Source organism: Mesoplodon mirus (genome assembly GCF_964341445.2).
Source record: "Mesoplodon mirus genome assembly, chromosome: 6".
Classification (NCBI taxonomy): Eukaryota; Metazoa; Chordata; class Mammalia; order Artiodactyla; family Ziphiidae; genus Mesoplodon; species Mesoplodon mirus.
Genome location: NC_138982.1, coordinates 99317340 through 99336871, shown reverse-complemented (window position 1 = coordinate 99336871; position 19532 = coordinate 99317340). Strand labels below are relative to the sequence as shown.

Sequence of the window (19532 nt, the reverse complement as noted above, 5' to 3'; positions counted from 1 at the left end):
GGTCCTGCCCTTTGCTCAGTGCAGTTTGCCACCATCTGCCCTTCTGGGAGGTAGATGGATACCAACACTGCCTGTCCCCTGTCCCTTCCAGGTCAGCGAGCCTGGGCTCCTTGGCTCTGTGGCCACATTCTGATGCTTAGCATGCTTCTTCCTACACTACATTCTTAAGTATTTCACAATTTCCATGTATTCCTGCCCCCTGGGAGCTAACATGGAGGCTAGTCCCAGGTTTGCTACATCTTCTGCACAGCTTAGAACATTGTTTCTTATGAAATGGTTGAAGGCATCCCAGGGTGCTCTGCTGATGCTGTCTGCTCCTGTCACTGTGACCCATATCCTGACAACTGGTCTGATGGGATGCGGATATTGCAAGAGCACACTAATTCTCTTTTAGTTCTTTGGACTATGTGGTACCAGGTATTTCTTCTTACACTCAAAGAGGGCTATACGCATGCTCATCAATCCATCCATTCATTTATTTACTTATTTAACAAGCCATTCAACAAATGCTGGTCAGTGAGGATGTAAAGATAAGAGACATAGTTCTTGCTTTCCAGAAGCTCACAGTCCAGTGAGGGAGACCCTAGATGTGTAATGATGGTATACATGAAAAACTCCACGAGAGTGCCTTGGGAACACAGAAAAGGGGACTCTCACACTTGGAAAGTGGGTCAGGGAGATTCCTTGGCCAAGGTGAGATGACGGCTGAGTTGAGTTTTTTTCTATCTCTTTCTTCCTCCTTTTTTCTTGAGTTGAGTCATGCAGGATGTGTGTTATTGGTTGAAGGAAAAAAGGGTTCCAGGCAGCAGAAAAACTGTACAGAGCTAAGGAGGCATGTTAGAGAGCTTGGCATATCTGGGGAACTTTAAATGCCACCATTTTGCTTGGTCATAGAGTTTAATGGAAGGCAGCAATGGGATAAGAATCCATCTAAAATACATCTGGAGGAGGAAGTGGACACTCCCATGTTAGCCTGCAATGGTCAGACTATACTTTTGAAATGAGAGTGTCTGTGAGATTCAAAATAATATCTTATAGGAACCCTGGGATATCTCACCTAGAGGAGAGAGAGGTTAGACAACAGTGTGGCCTGACTAGACTTGTTAGGTATGGCTTCTGTGAGTGAGGCAGCACGGTTGGGTAAGGGAGATTGGTTCTGAATCTTGCTTCTTTCACTCAAAAGAGAAGATGATGTTGGGACAGTTATAAGACATCTCCAAACCAATGTTCTCATTTATAAAGACTGTTCTCATAATACCTACCTCACCAGGGTTGATATGAGAATTAAATTATGTAATTTATTGATACATGAAAGAACTTAACGTAGTAAATACCTGAACAGGTTCGTTTCTCTTCCCTTTCTTTTCCTCTCTCCTTTTTCTCCATCTTTCTGCTCTTCCCACCCTCCCTTTTTCATGAATTGACTTTTCATTAAGTAAGGAGTACATGTCAAGCATCCTACAAGGATCTATATTGTCCACTACAGCAGCCACTAGTCACACGTGGTTATAGAACACTTGGCACATGCCTGGCCCCAACTGAGATGTGCTGTGAGTGTGAAATACAGAAGTTGAAGACTTAGTACAAAAAAGGGAATGTAAGCTATCTCATTAATAATTTTTTCTATAGATCATATGTTTAAATGATAACATTTTGGATATATGTGGTTACATAACAATGTAATGAAAAATTAATTTCACCAGTTTCTTCTTACTTTTAAAAATGGGGCTACAGAAAACTTAAAATTATATATGTGGCTTACATTTTATTTCTATGGGACAGCACTGTGTGGGTTTTTGGGGACTCAATGGTGAAAAGAAAAACTGACTTTGCAGTACTTATAGTCTAGTGGGGGAAAGTAGAAAACCGCCACTGACAAGAAAAACAATAAAAGGAAATAAAAACTAAATGGAAAAACAACAAATAAAAAAATTCACATTGTAATAAATATGGTGAAGAAAAGTTTCTATGCAAGGAAAACTGAAGGACCTAATTTAGGTTGACTGGTCCTGGAGGCCTCTCTGAGGGAGAGATGTTTGTGCTGGGCCTCCAGGGAGGCCTTCCTACCTGGCATTTCTAGGCAAAGGTGGGAACACGGCATTCCAGCCAGAGGAAACAGACTGCCAGTCATCATTTACCGAGTCTACCAACCCCCCAGTGTGTGGTCGGCAATGGGGAAAAACTGCGGGGCTGCCAGACACAGGGTGACCCCGTGACTCCTTTGAGCTTGTGGTCTGGAAAGGAGACAGAAGAGGCAGGTACCTCAGTGTACAGGGCTGGGACAACTACCAGCTCTGGTAGTGTCTTTTCTCCTCTCTCTCCCGGCCTCAGACCATCGTGGACCACAGTCTTGGCTATGCAGGTCCGTAGGGCCAGTCAGTTCTTCCTTCTTGGTGGGGAACACTCACATTCGGCTCTTTTTCCCTATTCCCACTGCCCTGTCCTGACTCAGACTCATCTCAGAAATGAGTGTCTGCAATAACCTCTTAACCAGTTTCCTTGCCTCCACCTCTTGATTTAATATCTTTAATATCTTCTGTGCATTGGTGTCAAATTAATCTTCCTGAAATACTATTTACTATGCAACTTCCTTGCTTCAAAGCTTTTACTAGCCTCCTGATACTGGCAGAGGAGCAGCGTGCCCAGAGCTGCGGCACCTCTCTCTCACTTTTCACCCTTTACCTTTCCTTCCCCGGGTAATGACAGTTCCCAGAGAAGCAGGGCCCACAGCAGGAAAGGCAGCCTCTTCAGATGGTCTTGAGTAAATTTTGAAGCCTCACCTCTGGCCATCTGCCATAATTCCACTCCTGCCTCACCTCACCCTCTGGGCCAGGCATGCTGGAGTCCTCTTTGTCCTTCACACACTGAGTTTCAATGTCTCTGTGGAAGGGCAGGAGCATATTAGTAAGAGCATGGGTTCCAGAGTCAGCCAGACCAGGTTCAAATCCCAGCTCTGCCATTTAACTTGCTGTGAGAACCCTTTCAATAAGCTATTAATCTTTTCGAAGCCTTACTTTTCTCCTATTAATACCAGGAACCTAATAGTAATTTGTACCCCATTTGAAGCCATGGATGTGCTGATTAACAGTGATGTCTCCTTTCATCCTGTATCCCTAGCGCCAGTTAGCAGCCTCTTTTCACCTGGTGATGGGCTGTGGTCCGACTTCTGTGCAGCTGTGATGTGGGCTGGAAACACTGGATGGGGACAGTGAATAGTGATGTCAAGAAGATGGATGGACCTCAAGAGACCATCCAGTGTGGGACCACTGAGGCCCCCCAGTGTGTCCAAATAGGTCCAGAGGAGTTAGTCAAAAAGCATATATAGGGCTTCCCTGGTGGCGCAGTGGTTGAGAGTCCGCCTGCCGATGCAGGGGACACGGGTTCGTGCCCCGGTCCGGGAAGATCCCACATGCCGCCGAGTGGCTGGGCCCGTGAGCCATGGCCACTGGGCCTGTGCGTCCAGAGCCTATGCTCCGCAACGGGAGAGGCCACGGCAGTGAGAGGCCCGCGTACCGCAAAAAAAAAAAAAAAAAAAAAGAAAACATATATATATGCGCTTTTGGGGGTATTATCCACACAAGAAATCACCGAACAGAGACTTCACCTTCCTTTTCATTTATCTCTTTGGAAGATGTAGTATGTAGTGGGTAGCAGGTTGTCAACAAGAAAGGGATATAATACGTATTCCAGAATTAGTGCACCATAAATATTTGTAAAGTGAAAATACATGAAAGCTAATAAAAAAGTAAGTTTTCAACAATGCCTTTATGGAGATCAAAATGTCTATAAATTACCCCATCTAAATTACTGTAGTATTTGACTACAGGAAAAGAAACAAAACACCAACAGAAATTCAGAAAATATCTTGTATATTAGGCCCTTAATCTATATTTGCTAAATCTGTTGAAAGGAATAACAAGAATAATATAGTGCCCATCACATATGACCACCTTTATGACAGTTGTTACTTTGGGTTCCAAGACTTTCCTCTCTTATTCTACTTGCTCAGAACCAATTTGCAGAAGAAACAGTGATTCAGTGGCTCTGATGACAGAATGCTGGTAATCATGGAGTGGTTGGAAGAAGCACTGGAAATCCTCCTCGACCAATGGTTCCAAACTTATCATATGATACCCATTTTTAACATCATGGATTTCTAGCATTCCTCCCAACTGCATCCCGCAATTTGATTGTGGCTATACTTTTACAATCTGTTGATTGAGAAAAAAAGACATAGCCATACCAATTCAGGTGGCCTCTTATAATGGAACCTTGGCCCAGGGATCCTCAGCTTACTTGATGGGACCACCAACATTTTAGACCAAATTTCTCATTGTATAAATGAGGCACAGGGCATTTTGGATTAAGAAATAGAAAGGGTGTAATTCGGAAAAGCATAGGATGTTTAAATAGAGATCTGGAAATATTCAGAAGTCACAACTGAGTCAACTTGGGATCTCTTACTTAGAGAAACATGCTAATGGATTTCATTCTTGGGGAGACAAAAACCCAGAAATTTCATTCTTGGGTTTTTCCCTCTTATTTTCATGTGGTGCTTCACCATTTCTTCATTAGCTTCATGGGTATTCCTTGAGAAATCTCCACACTGAGCTGTTGCAATATTCTTTACTCCATGGAAGTACCTTCATGTGTTGCCAGATAAAACACAGGATACCCACTGAAATTTGAATTCCAAATAAGGATGCAATATATGGGACATACTTAGGCTAAAAAAATTGTTCATCTGGAACTCAAATTTCACTGGTATCCTATACTTTATTGTTGTTGTTGATAACTGTGGCAAGTAGACCTACCTACCTAAGTGCTGAAGGGCAGGAACTGAAAACCTGGGTGACAGTCTTGCAAAGCTGTCAACACTGTTTATTGACATGTTTTCTGGGGACCTTTCAGATTTCTGTCAAAGGAAGGCTCGTGTATGGTTTTCTCAGGGAGGCTTACTGTACTATACAGAAACGCAACCCAACTCAGACACTAGCAGCCCAGGCAGCAGTTGCTCATTCCTCTTTATTCCCTTTGTTCATTCTCATTTACCTTGAGATTTTGTCATGAACTTGCATATCTGACCTTTTGGGAGGTGGGGTCAGAAGCAAAGATGGAGATTTTTTTTTTTCCTGAAATAATGGCTTTAAGTGTAAGATCAGGGGACAGGGGAGGAGGCAGGAGGACAGGCGACTTCAGCCACTCAGATCCCCCCATTTTCCTGTACAAGAGTCACAGCATTTCCCATGGAGCATAGCGAGCTGCAAAACTCTGCTTTTTCTTGTCTGAACTTGAATTTACAGGAGGCTGGAGGTTAGATGCCTATTTCTGTCTCATGTTTCCCTCACACCATTTTTCTTTCCCTCTATAAAGTAGATGCAAAAGAAAAACTGGCATTGGACCATTTTTCTTTTCATTAATTTAATTTATAAAATGGGATATCATATGGTTTTTCTTCACTCCAATTGTAAAATCAGTGAATTTATTCCAAAAACATGCAGAATACTATGATAAAGCCAAAGAAACAGTTCATTTGATGGTTATTCACATTGAAATCCTGTCACCTAAGGGCAGACCTGTGAAAAGAATGACTTTCACAACAGACCCTAAGGGTCAGAGAGGTTCTGCTTTCTAGGAGGTTGGAAAGAAAGCTCTGCAAATCAGGTCACTTGTTGGATGGGATTTTGTTTTCTGCCCAGAAATGGGCTTTTGAAGGTTAATTTTACAAAGTTCTATGATGGTGAATGCCAGTGTCTGCCCCACCCATAAAGTGAGACCTCAAATGTTTGGTTGGTAGGAGGTAAATATTTGGAATCAGAGGGTATGAAGAAATAAAAAAACAGAGAAGTTAGTGGTAAGCTCTAACAGTTGACAGAAGAAACCAAGGACTAGAAGACAGTAGCACATGAGTTGGGTTAAAAGTTGGGCATTGCTTTAATTCATTTATCAAACATTCCTGAGTGCAAGCTTGGTGCTTGGATGAGTACGGAGCTCCTGGCTAGTGAGAAGAGATTTAGAGTAAAAGTATAAGAAAAGTGCTGTGGTAAAGGGATGTGCAGGTACAGTGGGACCAGAAAGTGTGCAGTCTAAATCAGACTGGAAGTTCAAGGTCAAGGAAAGAGTCACCTCCAAGGCCAGCTCCTTCGAGCTTTAACTTCTCCCTTATGGGCCACAGCCTCAGATTTCTCAGGATAGCCTTGATTTTTCCATATGCTGTGCTGTTAGCAAGACCTGTGACAAAACAAAAACAAAAACAGGTCTCTTTCATTTCTTTCGGCTTGGCTCTTTCATTTCTTTTTATCTTTCCCAACTTTTAAGTAGAAAATGTCAAGACACAAAATAGTATAATATACCCATTAGCCAGTTTCAACAGTTACTAACTCATGGCCAATTTTGTTTTATCTGTTTCCTTACTCATTTCTCCTCTTTCCCAGATAATTTTGGTATTAGAATTCTCCAGAGAAAAAGAACTGAAAGGATATGTGTGTGTGTGTGTGTGTGTGTGTGTATGTGTATGAATATATAGAAAAAGAGAGAGAGATTGATTTAGTTTAAGGAGTTGATTCTTGAGATTATGGGGGCTGGCAAGTCTGAAATCTGTAGGGCAGGCCAGCAGGCTAAAGACTGAGGGAAAAGATGGTGTTGCAGTTTCTATTGGGAAGAAAATCTGGAAGCAGAATTACTTCTTCCTTGGAGAAACTCAGTCTTTCCTCTTGAGGCCCTCAACTGACTGAGCACACCACCTCCCTGCCCCATGCTCCCTCCACTGCCCCCCCCCCCACTGGCCTGTGGAGGGTAATCTGCTTTTCTCCATGTCGACTAATTTAAATGTTGATCACATCTAAAAACTACCTTCACAGCAACATCTAGACTGGTGTTTGACTGAAAACTGAGTAGCATGAGCTTAGCCAATTTGACACACAAAATTGACCATCACAATTTGGAAATGAATCCAAGTCATCATATTATTTGGTCCATAATATTTTAGTATATATCTTTTAAAAATAAAGATTAAGAAAAAAGCCTTAAATACAATACAATTTTCACCCCTATAAAATTAAAAGTCTTGAACTATTTTTGTGTGAATTAGGATCTAAATAAAGCTCATACATTGCAATTACAGATAGGACTCAGGAGTCTTTGTTAATACACAAGTTCTCTCTTTATTTGTTTGTTTTTCTTACAGTTTATTTGTTGAGGAAGCCAGTTTGTCCTGTAGCATTTTGCCTCATTTGGTTTTACTGGTTGCACCCTATGATGTCATTTAACATGCTCCTCTGCCCCTCCGTTTACTGTAAATTAAGAATTACGTAGAGAGGTTGGATCACACCTGGGTTCACTTTTTTTTGCAAGAATACTTCAGGTGCATCTTGTCGCGTTGTCTTTCTTTGTTATCAGTCATCTTTGTTCATCATTGCCTGCATTTATTAGTTCATCAGGGCTTGTAAAATTCTAAACTCTATCATTTCTTCTGTATTTATTAGCTAAAATATTTATATAAAGAGGAATTTCCCCTCATGAACTATTTGGGTACAGTTCTTCCTAATTCTTTTTCCCAGTGTTTCCCCAGGTGGAGTTAATATACTTCTAGGAGTCTGCTGACATGTTCTTGAGGGGTGGGGAAGGAGGTCTGCAAGCTTTCTATTATAATCATCTAACTGCATTTTCATCTCAGCAATTACTGAGAAATATTTTAAGCCTATTCTACATCACCTGGGTGTGCATCTTGCATCAGAATTCAGCCAAACATCTCAGTGCTGAAGCTTACATTTTTGTACAATACTTAAGGTCATGATGGGGCATGTAGCACTGATTTAATTATCAAGGGTTGATGAATAAAGAAGATGGGCTTAATATGCTAGACAACGTTCTGGTGGATTTTAGTTTGAATAGAGAGCTGAGTCAGTTTGTGAGGGGGACACAGTAATATTCATCTTCTGGACCAAAAAGTGTATGTGCTGTAGCTGTCAGTTTCAGAGTTACGTGTGAAAGGCCACTTATTTTAAAAGAAATAATTGTCTATTTGATTTGCATTAATTTATTTGATTTGTGTTGGTTTTGCTTCTATTTAATTTGTAAATTGGTTTTATTTTTGTAGTTGTCCAAGTACATCTTTTTACTATTTAAGAAAGTTCATAATAAAAGCAATTTGCCAACATGCTGGCTCTAAAAGAATTTTTTTCCTTTTAGAATGTCTGTACCTTACAGACAGTTTGAGAAACAGTGCTTTATCCCATTCTGGCTTTCCTAGGGCTATTAGCTAATCCCACCTCCAGTGTAATTTGTCTTGTTAAGGAGTGAGCTCTTTTATGAGCTCTTCAGGGGTTCTCTGGTGCAGCCAGGAGTGAGAAGTAGACAACACTAAGCCCCTGAGTCTCCCTCAGTGACGGGACCTGAGAGTCTAAAGAGGCTTCTTCTGCTCCTGTTCCCTTCTCCCTCCACCGTCTGTTGGTGATTTTTAAAGTGTTTATTTTTATGACTGTTAGAGGCCCTCCTTCCGACTGGCATTCCTAAGGGGGTATGGCAGGCTGAATAACGCCCCCCCCCAAAGAGGTCCAGGATCTAATCTCTGGAAACTGAGAATGTGTTGCCCTACCTGTGTAGGGAAGGCAAAACTAGACTTCTACACATTTTAGGTTTTCAGCTGGGATTTTTAAACAAAAAGACAGATTAACAGGAGGAAAAACTAAGTCTTTTTTTTTTTTTTTTTTTTTAAAGCACATGCAGCACCCATCATGTGGGAGAAACCTCAATGAAATGTAACTCAAAGCAGCAGCTTAGAATTCTGGCTTATAGAGCATCATCAACAAAGAACAATAAATTTGTAGAGAAATGATAGGACAAAGGAAAGCAGTTTAGGTTTCCAAGGGCGGCAAACTGTGGGAAGATAAACATCTGGGAACTGATGACAAAGATTTGTTTGACAGATTCCTCTTGCCACCTCTGGGCTGATAAGAATATGTCTCCAGTGAAAGAAGAATGTATATCCTGCCTCTAGGAAGTAATGAGGAGGGCAGAGAGCTTTTCCTCCATTTGCTGCTTCTTAATTGCCTTCAGCTCAAAATTATTTTTATGTCAAAGAGGCATATTTTGGGGTGACGTATTCTGGTTTCCTTTAGTTCCCAATTTGAAATTTTATTTTTAGAAAGTGTCACATATTAGAAGCTGAGTTTGGTTAGAAGTTGTGAGATAAGAGATCAGCAAAGGGGGAGAAAAACATAGATAGGAACAAGCAGAAAAGGATGAATTTAAGTACATTGTTTCCTATTTTATTGAATGTCTCTTAATTTGGGAATAGGTCAGTTCAGTTCAACAATTGTGTCTCATTTCAGAAGGTGTTGTGGGTGAGTTTCCACCTAAGTTAAGCCACTATGTGGTCCAAGCAACCAGGGATTTAGTAAGAGGCATTTCTCTAAAAACAAAAGAAAAATGAAGTCTAATGGTTGGAGTAGACTGTAAAACCGCTTGTTGAGTCCAGATGGCAGTCAGCTGAGCAGATTTCTAGATATTGGGATCAAAGCATCTTTTGCAGTTTGAATGTCTCTGGGGATGTCATCAGGTGTGTTCCAGTAAACTTTCTAGTGACCCACACAGCAACAGGCATGAAGCTTGTCCATACATGAGCTGTTGTGATATTTCTGTTTATATAGAGGTGTCCAGCTTCAGCTTATACGGTTTTGGGAAAAGGGCAGTTTTATTTCTTAGTGATTACAAGTCAGAAGGGTGGGAGAAAACTTGGAGATGTTAGTTTGGAGAGTTGTGGCCAGATATTGGAGGAAACTAAAAGAATTTGGGATGCACTCCAGTTCACAGGTAAATAACAAAACCTTAGTGACAGTGAACAGGGCTAGAATCCAAGGTCCACAAAGGGGTGTTATAGTTTTCCATTGAAACACTGTTTTTCTCTCTACAATCACCCCCATTTTTACCAAAGATAGTCATAATAAGACTAATTGGTTTGCCAAATAAGTCTAATTTCATTAAACTTGGTCTGATTATTTACATAAATGCAGCAAGAATAGAGATTGATCATGTAAGCTTTTTTCAGTCTGTTTTGCTAGAATTTTTGATAAAGAATATGAGATTATTCTGGAAGCCAAGCCAAGGACTCACTTGTAATGCCTATAGATTTAGGTAAATTCCTCTCTTCCTGTGGTCTAAGATGTCATGAGGTTCTGGATCTGCTAGGAGATGACTTTCCATACTCATTGGTTAGGCTGGGAACCCTATAAACAAGACTTACCTAGTAGTTTTCTGAAGGGAGGTTTTATTGGCTCCATAAAGTCAACCTTAGTTTCTTAAAACCGTCTGGTTATGTCTGAGTCTATGAGTATCATTCTCCAATGTAACATTGCAGTCAGAGTCTTGGTAATATAACCAATATTTCCCACTGTGTTCTGTTCTAAGGAAAACAGATTCTCACTGAGTCTATGCAAATAACTATATTGCCATGAAAATAAGAATACTCAATAAGAACTTCTGAATTCTTGAGGGATCAGGTAGGGAGAAAATTCTGTTTACAAAGATATAATTTACCAAGTTGCTGTTAAGTTATAAATAGTTTGATAGAAAAGCGAAAAAGTTTTTCTTAAATCTGGAAAAACAAAACATTAATGAACTGGCAATGTTTCAAAGAAAAAAGTCAGAAAATTATAATTCTCATCAGTTCATTTAGTCCTATGTAATTGTTCTGCTTGACCTTGGGTTAGCAGTTTTATGAATCAATCAGTTTCTCCATAACAATTCTGGAAATACTTACTTAGTTCAATGGTATGATCTTAGAGTTATCAGAAACCTGTATTCTAGAGTACTTGTCAAGGTCTTTTCCATAAATCTCTTTAAAGACACAGCAATTTTGGATCATAGCTGCTTGTTAAAGCTTTCAGGAAAGCATCAGAATAATACAGTAACTTTCTGTGAATGCCAGAAGACTTAAACATGGCCATGGTTAAAGTTCTGATGAGAATTCATTATAATTTAATTGACAAGGAAATTCAGTTATTTATGAGACATACAACATTTTAAGATGATAGCTGGAATTATGACTGATAACATACTGGGAATGTCAGATTTTATATGATTTTTGGACTACTTATAATAGTAACATACACCCATACAATATATTATAGGTATATATTGTATAATATATTATACAATATAATCTAAAGAACGTTTCATATCACTTCTTATTTCCATGTAATTTAACATATCAAACAAGCCTAATTAGTTTAACACTTCTCTTTTGAGAGAACAAATCCTTCCAGATTTTACAGGGGGCCTCTGGAAAATCCCAAAGTTAGGTCCAAATCAAAAAAACTTCATTTAGAGTTTGGTTTTGAGAAGTTTGTAAAAAATGTCAAGAGGTTTAGAACACTTGATTTAATAGGAGCAGAGGTCACTGTGAAATAATAGTTACCCATTTAACCACAGTGACAATAGAAAGATTTCAAAGGCAAATACAGAAAGTTACATGTTATAAAAAAACCTTAGCTCTCAATATTAAGACTCAGTTTTTCTTCAGTAATCGAACATCTGACAAAGACAACATGAAGCACAGAAAATATATATATTTTAACATCTTTATTGGAGTATAATTGCTTTACAATGGTGTGTTAGTTTCTGCTTTATAACAAAGTGAACCAGCTATACATATACATATGTCCCCATATCCCCTCCCTCTTGCATCTCCCTCCCTCCCACCCTCCCTATCCCACCCCTCTAGGTGGTCACAAAGCACTGAGCTGATCTCCCTGTGCTATGCTGCTGCTTCCCACTAGCTATTGGTTTTATATTTGGTAGTGTATATGTGTCCATGCAACTCTCTCACTTTGTCCCATCTTCCCCTTCCCCCTCCCCATATCCTCAAGTCCGTTCTCTAGTAGGTCTGCACCTTTATTCCCATCCTGCCCCTAGGTTCTTCATGACCACTTTTTTTTTTTAGATTCCATATATATGTGTTAGCATACGGTATTTGTTTTTCTATTTTTCTATTTCTGACTTACTTCACTCACTACAAATAACTCAATTTTGTTTCTTTTTTTGGCTGAGTAATATTCCATTGTATATATGTGCCACATCTTCTTTATCCATTCATCTGTTGATGGACACTTAGGTTGCTTCCATGTCCTGGCTATTGTAAATAGAGCTGCAATGAACATTGTGGTACATGACTCTTTTTGAATTATGGTTTTCTCAGGGTATATGCCCAGTAGTGGGATTGCTGGGTCATATGGTAGTTCTACTTTTAGTTCTTTAAGGAACCTCCATACTGTTCTCCGTAGTGGCTGTATCAATTTACATTCCCACCAACAGTGCAAGAGTGTTCCCTTTTCTCCACACCCTCTCCAGCATTTATTGTTTGTAGATTTTTTGATGATGGCCATTCTGACCTGTGTGAGGTGATACCTCATTGTAGTTTTGATTTTCATTTCTCTCATCATTAGTGATGTTGAGCATCCTTTCATGTGTTTGTTGGCAATCTGTATATCTTCTTTGGAGAAGTGTCTACTTAGGTCTTCTGCCCATTTTTGGATTGGGTTGTTTGTTTTTTTGATATTGAGCTGCATAAGCTGCTTGTATATTTTAGAGATTAATCCTTTGTCAGTTGCTTCATTTGCAAATATTTTCTCCCATTCTGAGGGTTGTCTTTTGGTCTTGTTTATGGTTTCCTTTGCTGTGCAAAAGGTTTGAAGTTTCATTAGGTCCCATTTGTTTATTTTTGTTTTTATTTCCATTTCTCTAGGAGGTGGGTCAAAAAGGATCTTGCTGTGAGTTATGTCATAGAGTGTTCTGCCTCTGTTTTCCTCCAGGAGTTTTACAGTGTCTGGCCTTGCATTTAGGTCTTTAATCCATTTTGAGTAGGTGCACATAATCTATTTGGACTTGTTTTGATACGGTAGTTAACAGCTAAACTTGTTACATTTCTCTTTTTCCCAAGAGAAAAGAAAAAAAATCTTTTTATGTTAAGGGGTTTTGACCAAGGGTCTTGTAAACCAGTACTTCTTATTTGGGAAGGGGCTCTGATTTAGCCCCTCAGGGGATATTTATCAATATATGTAGATATCTTTGACTGTCACAACTGGCGGAAGAGTGCTGCCATAATCTAGTATGTAGAGGCCAGGGATGTTGCTAAACATTTTGGAAAGCACAGTCCAGTCTCACACAACAAAGAATTATGGGCATTAAATGTTAATAGTGCCGCTGTAGAGAAATTTTGCCCTAGACTAGTGTTTCTAGTTTTTAATGTACATATGAATCACATAGGGATCTGGCTAAAATGATTCTGATTTGACCTCATGTCCCCAAAGGATAGAACTGGGCTACAAAGTGTTCTCTGTAGATAGGCATCCAGATATCATTATGGATAGAGCTCTTGATAACAGCAACTCCTTCTTTAGAAGGTGTGATGCAGATGAATGTGTCAACACTATTGATTCAGGTGTGGTCACTGCATTTTGGCTGTACATTGCTTAGTAAGTGAGTCTAGGCCACAGGGTGCCTGCACCTCTGCCCTGAAGCAGAGTCATATAGCTTTCTCTTCTGGGAAGGGAGTGGGTAGTAGAATACCGAGTTTGGAAGTCACGGTTTTGTTGAAGCAGTTTGTCAAGACTGATGAATGTGGATCTTCCCTGGGACATCCAAGAGATTCAAGTTGGCTATGAGGCAAGGCTAACGGAGAGTGAGATTTGAATGTCACCAGAATGAGGTACTGAAGGAGCTGGAGGAGTCCCCTTTGCTGGACATCTTTAAATAGAAATTAGATTCTTATATTGTGGAAGGGTTTAAGGGGTCTGATGCATATCTCTGATATATCCTTTTTTTTTTCTCAAACCATTCAGTTGCTTCTTATTGTCCATGGAATAAAGTTTAAACTTATTAACCTGGCATTTAAGTTTCTCTATTATCTGGCTTTAAAGACCCTTTTAGGTTTTGTTTGTTTGTTTGTTTGTTTTGTGTAGTTTTTTTTTTTTTTTTTTTTTTTTTTTTTGCTGTACGCGGGCCTCTCCCGTTGCGGAGCACAGGCTCCGGACGCACAGGCTCAGCGGCCATGGCTCACGGGCCCAGCCGCTCCACGGCACGTGGTATCCTCCGGGACCGAGGCACGAACCCATGTCCCCTGCATCGGCAGGCGGACTCTCAACCACTGCGCCACCAGGGAAGCCCAAGGAGCTTATTCTTTAATTGCAGTCAAGGAGTTAAATAACCCCTGAAGATTCTAGTAACACTCTAAGACAACAGCAGGAGAAATGTTATAGGCAGTACACAAATGATTGCTAAGTGAATTGTATAGGTGCTTCTTGCTTTTCTGCAATTGGTATCCAAGTAGAATTGCTCATCTGGTTTTACTCTTGTTTTACTTTCATAGTTTGAGATGGGTTGAGGATAACATGAGCTTGTTTAATAATACTGTGGGTTATTTGCTTTGGAATAACTCATTTTAATTTTAAATTTGTCTCATTTTACAAAAGAGGAAACTAAGGCATGAGAGGTTAAATAACTTTCCCAAAGTCATGTAGCTGGTAAATGGTAAAGTTGGGATTCAGATCTAGTCAACCTGAATCCAAAGTCCCCTCTCCTCAGTTTTTAAAAAATCCTGTTCTTTTTTTTTTTTTTTTTTTTTACTAAATATATCCCCTATCTCCTAATTTTAGACATATATATTGTTTCTAATTTGGTGCCTGTATTTCTGGTTAGATCTTTAGGATAAAGTCCTGGAAGTGGATTTCCTGTACCAAGGAATGTAAAATTTTTAAGGTCCCTTAGAACATATAAAATCCTTTTCCAGAAAAGTTCAAAAAATTTACAGTCGAGATGTACTTTTCAATCCCATGTAGAAGCATTTTTCAATTTCATGTGGTTGTCTAAGCCAAGACAAATAAGAGGACTCAGTAACACTATGATAAAGATGGTGGTTAAGATAATGAATCACAGAATCTGTTAGAGCAGGAAGGAACTCCAGGTGTCATCTAGGCCATCTCTTTCTTTATTAATTAAGAACCAAGGCTCAGAGAGCTTAAGGGACATAGTCCAAACCATACCTCTAACAGAGTCAGAGTTAGGGTAAGAAGCTGCTCTTAGCACTGTGTGATACATTGAGTCAGAGTCTCTTGGATGGTATGGATGATTCAGGGGTGTGCTGAAATGTCCATTTGGGATCTCAGTTGGAGAGTTAAGAGACTTTTAGTGTTTGAGTCAGCTTCATAGTTCCCCCTTGAAACTTCACAGTGTGTCAGAGGGATGTGGAAGTAACTCAGAGGGATCTGCCCTGGACTGAGAGGTCCAGTACCCACCCAAGGAGATAAAGAACTCTTCTGGGCCAGGGGGAACCCTGAAATCCCCTTTCATGAGTTCTCCTGCATCTGCCCTACTCTGATCCACAGGGATGATTCTGAACTCTCTTTTTGTTATTCTGTAGATGGTACAATATGTTTGAAGAAAGGGCTGCTCACATAATTCAAAACTCATATAATTCAAAAGTGGTTTTCTATAGCACTGACCAAAAAAGAAGGAGGATATTTCTGTTTTTTATTGCTCGATCATGTAGCAATAGTGTAAACAGAATTTTCAAATTGATTTGGCTTGGTATCCCTCTGGATAGGCTGGGTTAAGCTGTTAAACCTCAACATTTTAATGACTTAACACAATAAAGGGTTGCTTCTTGCAAAACTCTGATGTAGGCTAGTTGACTGTCTTCTATGTTGCCGATATGCCATGCCAAGGTTGCCAAAGCATGGGAAAAGAGAGTTAAAGGAGCCATATAGTCTCTTAACTGACTCAGCCTGGAAGTGACAAATGCCACAGTCCATTGGCCAGAACTAGAAACGTGGTTCTGATTCAAATGGAGAAGAGGCTGGGAAAAGTGCGTGGAAGAGTACACAGATACTTGATGAGCACTAATGGTCTCTTCCACACACTTGATGCTTGATACTTTGAAATTACCTACTTAAAATTTTTTGTAGGCAATTTCATATAATTTCAAGTTTTAAGCATAAAGGTAAAACTTTCCTGTTACTTTCTTTCAAATATGCTTAAAGTGTAAGTGTTGGTTGAGTACACACTATCATTTTTAATAGATCTTTTGAGCTCCGTTAAAAACAATGAAACTTTTCAAAAATAGTTGTGAGATTTAGGTAAGTCATTTCACTTCTCTAAACCTGAATCCCAATTGAAAATGTGACTTAACCCCTCCTTCATGGGTATGTTGTGAAAATTAGATTAGAGATCACATGTAAAACACTTGACACAGTGCCTAGAACAAGGTAAGTGTTCAACGAATGTGGATTTTTCCTCTTTTTGGTATTGTTGATATTGTAATGGATCTACCACTGTCGACAGTAATACTGGATCCTCTGACTCAGAGGTGTATCCATCATCATTAGAAGATAGTGTACTTTACTGGAATAAGCGATGTTTTGGCTAAATTCTGGAAATGAAATGTCTTCATCTTCTATATGTTCTTATTTTGGTAGTCATGGGGAATTTCAAAGGCCATGCTCTCCCTGGAACCTTCTTCTTTATCTTGGGGATTTGGTGGACAACAAAGTGCATTCTGAAATATGCCTTCAAAAAGCACAAGCGGATTTCCTACCTTGATTCCAAAGTATTATTCCATCGAGTAGAAATTTTGGAGGGAATCATAATAACTGGAATGGCTTTAACTGGTGAGTGATCCTTTTCTGTGTTCTGTCTGCTTTTTGGTGTATTTTCACGTGCAAAGAGAAGATTCAATATCAAAACAAGAAATTGCTAAAATAAAATTTTTATTCAAAAATACCCAAATACCTATTCTAATTGTAATTTCTATCTGATATAATTTACTAGAAGGTGATACTTCATGTTTATACAAAGGGCTATTCCTTAATCAGTTAGTCATAGCAATTTACTTGCCTGCCCATTCAAGGTGAATTTCCTTTATAGAAGTAGTTGGAGCCTTTAAAATAATCTTATATCAATTATTCTGATGCCTGAAAGAGTAAACTCTATTGGAAACCATTTTTCAAAATGACACCAAAATAATCAAATGATTATGGGAAGGCTTCAATAATAAATCATTGCTGATAGGCTGTCCAGACGGTCAGGCTGAAGAAAACTTATCTCCTGCACTCATCCTCTTTGTGTGATTACTAAATTAGAGAGGGAGGTTGGGCCAGATGATTGTAAGGCCTTTCCATTGGCTCTATGATTCTGTAAAAATGTTCTGTGTTTTTAAAGTTCCACTTCAGCCTCTCCGTTATGAAAGGGAAAACTTCCTAATTTTCCTTTGGATTTCTTCATGCTTTGTTCATGGTGATAGGTCTTTGCCATGGCCATACAACTACAGAGCAACCATTTACAAAGAGAGGAATTTCATTGCCAAATTCTATAGATTAATAAATAAAGCAGCATCTTCAAGAAAGCTTAAATGTTTGTGTAACTGACTAGACTCTATGCTGTATCTGTCTGTGCTTTCTCGGTTATCCTTAATTGGGGAGAAGCTGAACTCTAGCATTTTAATCCTGAACCAAGCACAACTCCCTACCCAAAGACATAGTGTGTAAGAAGGAAGTAATCAGATGCCATAGAACTAATCTCACAAATCTAAATCCAAAATTACTCAGGATTTATCTAGTCATTAAATTAAAATAGGAACTAAGACCATCAGTGGAACTAATCAGGGAACTCAGTGGAACTAAGATCATTAGCTTTTTTTTTTTTTTTGCGGTACGCGGGCCTCTCACTGTTGTGGCCTCTCCCGTTGTGGAGCACAGGCTCCGGATGCGCAGACTCAGTGGCCATGGCTCATGGGCCCAGCCACTCCGCGGCATGTGGGATCCTCCCGGACCGGGGCACGAACCCGTATCCCCTGCATTGGCAGGCGGACTCTCAACCACTGCGCCACCAGGGAGGCCCAAAATCGTTAGCTTTGAAGATCTGAAATAGCTGTTTGACTAAATTGGCTATCTTTGACTAAAAGTGATTATCCAAACCAGTATTTGAAGCTCTAAAACCAGCCTAAAGAACCAGTGCTCAGCTGTTAGGGAACAGCCCCGAAAGATGAATCCATGTCATAAAAGGACACTATATTGGACTAAGCAGTAGGCTGATCCTTCTGCATCTTCCTGCTTTCTCAATAAAGTTATGGAAAGATTGCTTAAAGTGTGATATGTCCCTCTGTAGGCATGCTTGGAGAACAGTTTATTCCTGGAGGACCGCACCTGACCTTATATGACTACAAAGAGGGCCAGTGGGTCCAGCTCCTGAGCTGGCATCATTTTACCATGTACTTCTTCTTTGGGCTGCTGGGTGTGACAAACATCTTATGTTCCACCATCAGGTCACTTCCTGCCTCCTTTACCAAGTTAATGTTAGCAAATGCCTTATTTGTGGAGGGTAAGTGTGAGTATTTTCATATACCTTTCACTATTGTTGGACATTTATCTAGCCCTTTACAATAATACTCCTTTAGTGTCCTGGTGCAGCCTTGATCCACAGGACCATCTGTTTGGGCCATAGTGAGCTACTGAGATGTCCTAGACAGGATGCCCAAGTTTCTCCTTCCCTACTGACTCATTTAGTACAGCTAGACAAGCATAATCATTCAATGTGTTTTATTCACATTTCACATCTGTCTTAAAGAACCACCTACCATGGCTATTTATCTCTGGTTTATCCTGGAGATTATCATTATTTCCATCTTTAACATGTGAAACTGAGCTCAGAGTAGTGAAGCATATATATCCTCAAACGAGGAGACCACTCACAGCAGAATAGCTTCCATGCCTACAAACTAGCCTTTTTAATATTGATATAGTAAAACTCCACCATTACATGATAAGCAGGGTCCAAAAAATTCAGTCACAGAAAAATGAGGTCCTAACCTTTTTTTGTTCAGTTGGCCTCCCTGTTACTGTATGAGGAAACACTGAAAACAAGTATTTAATGATTTGTTTTCATTTATTTCATATGGAAAGGATAGATTGATCATAGAACTGAAAAAGCCCCCAGTTATCAGGAGGCAGTCATTTCCTAACATCCACCTTGCCTCCCATGTCTAAAGGTAAGAGCTTTTGCCAAACGCTCTTTGAAAACAAGAGCTAGATAAAAGCTGGGCACCAGCAACTAAGGATGATTCTCATTATCTCAGAATGTTACCATATTTTGAATGAACATCCTTTCCTCCTCATCCAAATGAAAAGAATGAAGCTGAAGCCGGAATCTGTCCATGGGATTAAAAAATGTAGCTAGCTACTACTTCTTGGGAGCTTCCAGAGAGTCTTGTCATACCCATCAAAGTGCACTTTTATGATTTGTGTGTATATCTGCTGCCTCCAGTGGACTGAATTCCTTAAGGCGAGGCTTTGTCTCATTCCTCTGCCTATTCACCCTGACTCCTGCTGCCCTATCCTCATCATGCTTATTATTCATCCTTTTGCATAAAAGGTGCTATGAAATATAGTTGGTTGAAAATGTCATGACATATTGGAGGAGAGAATAAAGGTTGGGGAAGGGAAAAGGAGATTTCAAAGATTCCATCCTAAAGAGGTACTGGTGAC

General features: G+C 39.7%; 1 protein-coding gene across 2 annotated transcripts in view; it reads left to right on the top strand.

The window, feature by feature from the left end:
- Positions 1-19532, top strand: part of TMEM45A (transmembrane protein 45A) — a 90517-nt gene that overhangs the window by 42509 nt on the left and 28476 nt on the right. For both annotated transcript variants that reach the window (XM_082626192.1, XM_082626193.1), the window contains exons 2-3: positions 16470-16661; positions 18157-18369. In XM_082626192.1, the coding sequence (XP_082482318.1) occupies positions 16472-16661; positions 18157-18369 (403 nt within the window). In that variant the 5' untranslated portion in view covers positions 16470-16471. The remainder of the gene's footprint in view (positions 1-16469; positions 16662-18156; positions 18370-19532) is intronic.